Genomic DNA, 9,321 nt, shown 5'->3' with positions numbered 1-9,321 from the left:
AATAATATTTGTAATTCAAGCCAGTCAAATTCAAAGACAGGTCGTTAGTGATTTCATAATAATAATATTATGAATTTAAAGCTTAAAGGTAGCGTGATGGTTTACATGCAATGGAATGCATTCACAATATTTTTCCACGTCCTTTTGATGACGTGTTGTCTGACAAAGAGCGAAATACTCATTCACGTTCGCTGACTGAGTCGCTGACCCAGTCGAGACTCGAGAGTCGAGACTTGAGTCCGCAGTCGCTCACCGGTCGTGTGGCCGTAGGCACGTTAATGTGGTGTTTCCTACTCCGCTGCTAACTATAACATAAACAATTTGTTAATGTTCTCAAGAGCAAGCTATAATCTTATCCAATATCGACATTGAATGATACGTTATCATTTATCACAAAACATGACGCGGTGATTGGTGCGCTAAGTTATGCGACTCAGTGGTGATTAAATTTTTACAGTGCTGTGTCATGAGTGAGTTTTAAAGCTAGAAGTGACCCTATTGTAACAGTTAAAGAGCGTGTTCACGATGTCCTTGTTTAAGAAGAAAGCTCCAAAGTATACTCCTCCGGCTCCTCCCGCGGAGGAGATCCATAACCAGCCTAACGGTGTTGACAATAACAACGGGGCCCAGAAGTCTCAGTTAGTGTTTCATTGTCAGCAAGCACAAGGAAGTCCACTTGGTCTCATCTCAGGATTCTCGAACGTCAAAGAGCTATACCAAAAAATAGCAGAATGCTATGACTTCCCACCTGAAGATGTAAGTTTTACGTTGTTTTCACTTTCATACTATGATTTTTGCGTGACTTATCGTGATTTGGGTTTTTGGGTCGCGCGATCTTCATTTCGTAGACACACGGAACATTTTAGTGATTCAGTGTAGAGAAATATCTTTTGAAACTGCAGTTATGAATTATAATGAGGTACATTTAAATATAGAAATGCCATACATGTAGTCTCGCTATCGGTTTTTTATTGATGTTGTTAATATTAATATAACTAGATAAAATTGATAAGATATAATATGTATAGGTGTGTGTTTATTACTCTTGTAATGTTTGATGCTTTCAATCATTTGTTAGCAGTGGAAATAAGGATACGAATAACGTTATTGAATCATTGAATGTTCCATGGATATCTATTTAATGGAATAGGAGGACAAACACGCGTACGGGTCACCTGGTATTAAGTGATCACCGCCGCGCACTTTATCTTGCAACAAAAGAGGAATCACAGGACCGTTGCAAGCCTTAAAGGAAGGTGTACACGCTTTTTTTGTAGGTACCCATGTCGTATCGTCCTGGAAACACCGCACAAGGAAGCTCATTTTTATTTCAAGTAAGAGATAGACTGATTATTGGAAATGCCGTTAGGCTATGATCTATAATAATAATAATATTGACACACTTTTTACACAAATTATCTTGCCCCAAGTTAAGCATATATAGCCTGTGTTATGGGTTACAAGACAATGATATATTTAATACAATATACTTTCTTAAACACACATAAATTCATATAAACATACATAAAAACATTTAAACATCCATGACTCGGAAACGAACATCCATAGAGCGTACTTAGACTTTGATCAGACTTTATTTACGAAAAACTTAGCCGAGTGTGATTAAACCCAAAACGTTTCACGCAGAAGGAAGCTCATTCCACAGCTTTGTAGTACGAGGAAGAAAGCTCCTTAAAAACACACATCCAGATGGTGGGGATGATATAATAACTTGTGTTCCATGGATGGTCGGGCTTTCGATTCCTATTTCGGTCTGTCGTAATAACTAATAATACATTGTATAGGGAGTATAATAGGTCGTCTGGCTAACATCACTAAAGCAGCAGAACTTACTATGTGTAGTCTATGTGGCGGTAGTCCAGTTGTCATTTTGTGATATATATGTCACATGGTTACAGTTCATATAATGTCAATGTTACTGGCTGATAATACAACTTAACATTCTGTGAGTCATTAGCTCTTTACGTCACTATGAAAATGCATTTATGGAAATAAAATTAAAAAGTCTTGTTGTCTTTATCTTACCTTTCACACTACAGAATTACATGACAGGGAGAAGTAATTTTGAACTTTGAGTAACTTTTCATTGAGATTTTTAATAAGACAGTTTGAGTATAACAAGGGGCTATTATTTACGGCCGTTCCCAATATACTATCTACAGATAGAGATAAATTACTACCTTCTACTGTCTGTAATTAGCTGACAATAATCTGAAGCTGTCCCAATATACCCGATAAGTCATTCTTATCGCCTTATATTTGGACGCGTGAATTACAATTTCTATACAAACTTCTCTCTATGCTGGTCAGCTATACGTCGTCCCATTGACAGACAGCGTGTAGGTACGGATAAGGTGAGTTACCGTCGATAAGTTTATTGGGACAGAATAGTCAACGATAGTTACGATTTTTTTTTATGGAAAAGGAGGACAAGCGAGCGTACGGGTCACCTGGTATTAAGTGATCACCGCCGCGCACTTTATCTTGCAACAAAAGAGGAATCACAGGACCGTTGCAAGCCTTAAAGGAAGGTGTACACGCTTTTTTTGTAGGTACCCATGTCGTATCGTCCTGGAAACACCGCACAAGGAAGCTCATTTTTATTTCAAGTAAGAGATAGACTGATTATTGGAAATGCCGTTAGGCTATGATCTATAATAATAATAATATTGACACACTTTTTACACAAATTATCTTGCCCCAAGTTAAGCATATATAGCCTGTGTTATGGGTTACAAGACAATGATATATTTAATACAATATACTTTCTTAAACATACATAAATTCATATAAACATACATAAAAACATTTAAACATCCATGACTCGGAAACAAACTTCCATAGAGCGTACTTAGACTTTGATCAGACTTTACTTACGAAAAACTTAGCCGAGTGTGATAAAACCCAAAACGTTTCTTTTGCATTAGGCTGTCTTAGCTTAAGCTCAGCAAAATTTCAGCTAATAAGCTCAAAACACTATAAAAACGAAATCAACGATTATGCTAAGCTAAGGTTTTCGCTCTATAGATCTCAGGTTAAGACTTTGGTCGGACTTATCTAGGAGGTTGCAGTCCGTACTCCGTACATTATAATAGAAACATCGCTTCGAGTGCAAGCTAAGCTTAAACTTAGGCATACACTATAAGTCGAACAAAAAAGAGATCAATAGTTCTCTGGATGCCAACTGTTGTTTGGATCACAACTGTTGTTTGGCTTTTTATAATTCCCGTATAATACAAGATATCGGTGATGCCAGTAGTACTTGAATGATATGGAGTCAGATATAAATAATTGTTGGTGTTGCTTTAATCATCTGAAATACTGAAAATAATATTAGTTAAACATTACTTTCAATAAGGTATTTAGAACCACAGAATAGGTAAAAGTCATTTAAACTGTTCTGTGTTTGGAACAATGTCAGTATATATCAGGTTGTAACTAAATTGAAACGTTTCTTTTGTTCAATCACTAATATTATAAATGTGAAAGTTTGTATGTCTGAATGTATGTTTGAACTTCTTTAACGCAAAATCTACTGAATAGATTTTGATGAAACTTTACAATAATATAGCTTACACACCAGAATAACAAATAGGCTATAATTTATAAAACTCTGGTGTGAATTATACAAAATATAAAAGAAGTGTGATTATTACTAATGAATACAACTAGCGCCATCTCTTATCAACTAGCAAGAAAAAGATCAATACAATATACATGGCAAAACAACGTGTGCCGAGTCAGCTAGTTTGTGAATAATTGAAAACGTACTGAAACGTGCGCTCTACTTTTGTTTTGGGCTGTTTCAGCTGAAAGTCAACATAATCTCATCTTTCAAATTTCTATAAATACCTAATCAAAGATTGTGCTGGGTTCGACTTTACTAGGTTTAACGTAAGTAAAGATTGAGGACTTATGCTCTATAGATCTCAGTCTAATAGTCAAAGACAACTTCAACTTTAGTCATTTAGGCTCTATGAATCGTCACCATAAATAACAGACTAGCGCGTCTGTCGGTGTATTTTTGTAAGCGAGCTCCACATTCAACAACATTCCTATAAACAGGAATATACGTATTCGAACAACAACGTTGAACAGATCTAGAAGGGGGTGGGTGGCATATGCCATGCTCTCAGCGGGAATTGAACCCGCAAGACGTTGTTGGCTGCGATCAAACACAGATATATTCACGATATATAGTTATATACCGAATAAGTAAATATAAATATTTTACTATTTAGTGTTATGTAAATAAGTATTGCTGGCACATGCAGATAGTATTCTAACGTACTTTATCATTATAATAGATTATGAAGTAAACACACCCGAAATGAAGTACAATAATCTATTTTAGAGTACGGTTGGCAACCCTGTACGTATACCGCCGACTAACAGGCTTGTCAGTATATTATAAAAAAGGGTGTGCTGATTTATATTAATGAAAATCAGGGACGAGACGAGCAGGATGTTTAGATGATGGTAATTGATACACCCTGCCCATTACTTCAGACATAAGATGTTAAGTCTCATTTGCCCAGTAATTTCACTAGCTACGGCGCCCTTCAGACCGAAACACAGTAATGCTTAAATATAACTGCTTCACGGCAGAAATAGGTGCCGTTGTGGTACCCATGATCTAGCCGGTATCCTGTGCAATGGAGCCTCCCACTGGTGAATACACAACAGAAGTGAACACTTGATCAAGGCGAGGTTTATAATAAGAAATACAACTATTTTACTTGTTCCATATTCATAAAGTTTACTACTTAACAACTACCATTTACTATATATTCTATAAATTTAAGATGAATATTACTCCGACTGAGCGCGCTCCCTTTGCTCACACGAGCCAACTATACCCGAACGATATGACAGCTCAGTCTCCTTCAATCATTTCGATAGTTACAAAATAAAGTGGTCAGCTTAAATTATAATAAACATTCTTTTTTTTAATTATTTAGTTATCTGATTGTTTTGTCATTTTATTATTTATTGTAATACCAATGTACAGTGTGTGATGACTGATGCGTCTACTGTACTCAATCTCAACTTTGTGTTTTTATTAATTTTTATATTTATTTAAGCCATTTCCTTGACGAAAATGAATAAAGTGATTTTTATTTTTGATTTAGTTAAAGTTTGGGGAACGGAACCTCAAGGTATACACTACTGTATTGGTGTTTGTGATATATTTGCCCTCTATAGTTAGTTATCAAACGAGCATATTAACTTATCTACGCAAGACATTATAAAGAAATTATCATTATAAGATAGAGCCAGAAATATTTTAAGCACATATTGATTTCAAGAATTGGCTTAAATGTCGTTATTAAGTCACTAATTATTTTAATATTGTACTAATTATGTTATAATTAGTAATTACGTCTGTGACTATTATTAAATGCACGAAGGCTATACGCTGTAGATAAGAGGTACTTTCCTTGCTAATCGATCATAAACAAAAGTCAAGTGATAAACAAGTAAAGGCTTACATTAATCTAACTTTTATCTTATGTACACATGACGACCCAAATGGCCCTGAAATCAGAGCTAGAGGTACTGGGTTCAAATCCCTGTTGGTGCAAACATTTAAAATATAATAAATATAGATGTTTGCATCCGAGTAGTGTAAAAATACTAACGGCTTGTAAGTGGCCATATTTAAAAATTGGACATTAAGTACTTAAATATACACTTTTTCTTGAAATTAAATTTGTAACTCTTTCTTTATGGGAACATAATATAATTTACAATAAGTTACGATATAAATACCAATATTTTTTTACACAGATGTATTTTTCATATAGGGAAATACGGGTAGAAAGTTGTATGAAAATCCATCCATCCGTATATTTCCTTATGTTTGTTTATCGAATACCGACTCTAACGCGTTGTAATGCTACGTTAAGTACCTATGAGTAAATAAGGGGTCGAAAAAAATCCATTTCATTTTATATATCCCATCGCGGGCACTTTAACAAAGCTTCATCACAATCTGACCAATGGTTGTAGAACATTTAGGAAACAATCATAGAAACACTCGGTTATAAGGTTTTGACATAAAACGTTACTGTCCAATTACAATTTATATACTAACCATTTATATGTCTAGAAAGACTAAAGAGTATTAAGAATATTTATATCTTTTTATGAATTATATCTTTTAATTGTAATTTATATCATGATTAGCTTCTGCCTGCGACTTCGTCCGCGTTTTATTATATTATATCGCGCTGTCATATTATCTGATGAATCAGTTGTTTAAATATCATTGTTATAATATTTAAATAGTTTCTCGGATCACAATGTGGTAGATATCAAATCATAAACTAAGTATAAATATAATTACTTTCATGTACCTTACTTGAGAAATTTTAGAATCTCTATTCATAATATTCTTTCTGCAATCTTTTATCCTTTTAAATAATTAAATAATAAAAATCGAATAAGCCATTATTTTGCGAAAATTCATAAGTCCAGTTAGAGACAATAAGAGCGCACAGAAGATCGGCTTTCTCTTTTGCTGTATGGGCCAGGGTGTCATTCCTCATGTGCAACGGCTGGTTGAAGTTCTCAAGAGCAGCTTTCGACAACGACCAGAACTTGCGTATTCCAGTCGGGTAACTGACGACAAGCTTCGATTTCGCACGGGTGATTTGGCACTAGAAGAATCTGGAAGCACGGTTAGCAGTCTTTTCAAAAAAAAAACATCGGTGTCCTCCAAAGAAGGTGGTAATAATATTAAATAAAAATAATATTTATAATTTTACAAGAACTTTGTATGTTAATTGTTTACTGTGAGAAATAGCCCAAAATAAAGAAAGAGGAAATAATTTACTTTGCAACTTTCTAAACCTAGTTTACTAATTATTTTTAAGGTTGTTGTTGGATATTACATTGCTTGGGCTTCACCTCACCACAATACTTATCTAAGATGATATGATCAGCGCTGGTCTTCCGGTGAACTCCAGTACAATTTCAATTAAAACTTTAGTTAGGTACTTAATAAAATTTTTGATCTATATTACTGCTAATATTATGTTATTATAATAATTACGATTAAATGATACCTAAAATAATGAAAGCGGTAGTGAGCCACTTCATTTGTGGGTTTGCTCGTTTTCATTGGTACCAGGCGAACATAATTAGTGAAGAAGATAATGATCTTTTTAAAGAGTAGTGGATAACGTGTTCCTGATGTCATACATATAAACATTCGACGTATACTTACGTCATTAGTACCAGCTCAACATAAATATTATAGTGCTGATAATTGGTGTTTGATAATAGCGATGGAAATCACGTGTAATTCTGACGATATGTACCAGGACTTCATGGTTAGTTCAGAGACTTATACCAAGCTTATTAATATATTAGCGCGTTCACTGATATAATGTATTAGTTACTAAACTAACCTTAATGAAGTTTACACTTCTATTATCAGCCATCATTTACTCGCAGCCAAAAATGATACCGTTATTTCTTATATGATATATTATATCAGTAGACGTGTATGATTTTTGGGGATCAACTTTTAGTTTACCCTCCCCTCCCCTCCCAGTAAGATACATACTGCATACATCACGTTACATCAGATAAGTAGGACGTGATTTTCTGAGACTTGAAATAATATTAAATTTATTGTTATAGCGCCAGTATACCAGACCTATTTAGGGATGGTTAGAGGGGCTTAGTATTCAGGAGTTCCTGTTAGATCTATTGGTCCGGAACCCTAAACACGGCCTAATTATCGTATATTGAATGGTAGTTTATTGTACTGTCCCGTTTTGTTTATTAAACAGTTCTACCCATCCGCGAAATGTTGAATAACATTCGAAGCATCCAAACTTAGTGAAAACAATATTATTATAAAGAACCCGCTTTTTTGATAGACAGAATTACGCCAATCTGCCAAAGCATTTACTCGTAAATGAACTATTTGTAGTTTCATAATAACTGTAATGATATTATGCTAAAGTGAGTTGGTTTGTAAAGCTTTCATGTCTTCGCAGGATATAAAGTAGAGTTGTGGTAGAGTTCTCAAGAGAGCGCTATTAATCAAATTCCAAGCGAACAAAAACACAAACTGAAGTCAGTTTTATAATAAAATAACTTAAGTTTCTTGTCAAGCAATAGAAATTGCATCTCGTAAGGCAAACTGTAGTGAAAAGCTGTGTGAAAGTACGCACCTACGATATGCCACTTTATAACGAAAATGACCGCTTGAGATCATCTAAGGACATAGCTTTGTACTTGACATAACTATCTGTTTATTAATTGATGAAAATTTAAGTAATCACCTTATATCGCTGACGGCAGACTAAAATATTGCTGATGTAGTTGGCTATAGTTGCCTTGGTCATAGAATTTAAACGAAAATATACTTTATTTGAAAATACATCACATTGAACTGACCATCGAATTCAAAAAAAGTACTTTATTATTTAGATTGCTGATATACTCAGACCATCGATCGTTGCATGGCAAAAGTTTTTCGCCATTTTTAAAACCCCTCTCGAATTATAACAGAATGTATCTTCGTTTGTGTTGACTTTTCACATTTTATTATGACCTACTATTAGTAATAATCAGTATCATTTAAGGTCATAATGATTGCTTTCTGATTGCTACAAACAGTAATTGTTTGGCACAACGTGAACAGGAAGAATTCCTTTGTATTGAAAAGTTGACCAAACGTCGCTCGGTTCTAATAAACGTATAAAGAAACTGCTATAAATAATCTTTTGAGATGTAGTTTTATGAGCCGGCCTGTTATAAAGAAGTAGATACCTTTGTGTCGATTTCAACACCAGTTTGTCTATTATCACAATTTGCGGCAGATAGACTGATCTAGTTAATTCCCGGAGTGTCAGTCTCAAAAATGTAGACAGTTTTTTTCAGCACCATGAGACACCCCTGAATATCCCGTAATTGTAAGAGATGATATGGTGTTTCCGAATAGTTTAAGTATACTGAATGTTCGACCAAACTGAATAATTTTATAACATCATCATCCGGAAGACATCCACTGCTGGACAAAGGCGTCCCCCAAAGATATCCACGACGATCGGTCCTGCGCTGCGCTCATCTAACGTATTCCGGCGATCTTGACTAGATCGTCGGTCCATCTTGCGGGGGGCCTACCAACACTGCGTCTTCCGATACGTGGTTGCCATTCGAGGACTTTACGGACCCAACGGCCATCTGTCCGTTGAACTATGTGCCCTGCCCACTGCCACTTCAGTTTCGCAATAATTTCAACTATGTCGGTAACTTTGGTTCACCTAAGGATCTCCTCAT

The 9,321-nt window shown here is 35.0% G+C and overlaps 1 protein-coding gene across 1 annotated transcript in view; it reads left to right on the top strand.

Moving 5' to 3' along the window:
* The first annotated feature begins 230 nt into the window (after positions 1-230).
* LOC126968484 (PDZ domain-containing protein GIPC3) overlaps positions 231-9,321 on the top strand; it is a 31,108-nt gene continuing 22,017 nt past the window's right edge. The window contains exon 1 of the mRNA XM_050813553.1: positions 231-756. Coding sequence (XP_050669510.1) covers positions 526-756 — 231 coding nt within the window. The 5' untranslated portion in view covers positions 231-525. The remainder of the gene's footprint in view (positions 757-9,321) is intronic.

This window comes from Leptidea sinapis, chromosome 15, assembly GCF_905404315.1.
Source record: "Leptidea sinapis chromosome 15, ilLepSina1.1, whole genome shotgun sequence".
Classification (NCBI taxonomy): Eukaryota; Metazoa; Arthropoda; class Insecta; order Lepidoptera; family Pieridae; genus Leptidea; species Leptidea sinapis.
The sequence above is the reverse complement of the archived record's forward strand: the minus strand, read 5'-3'. Positions and strand labels throughout refer to the sequence as shown.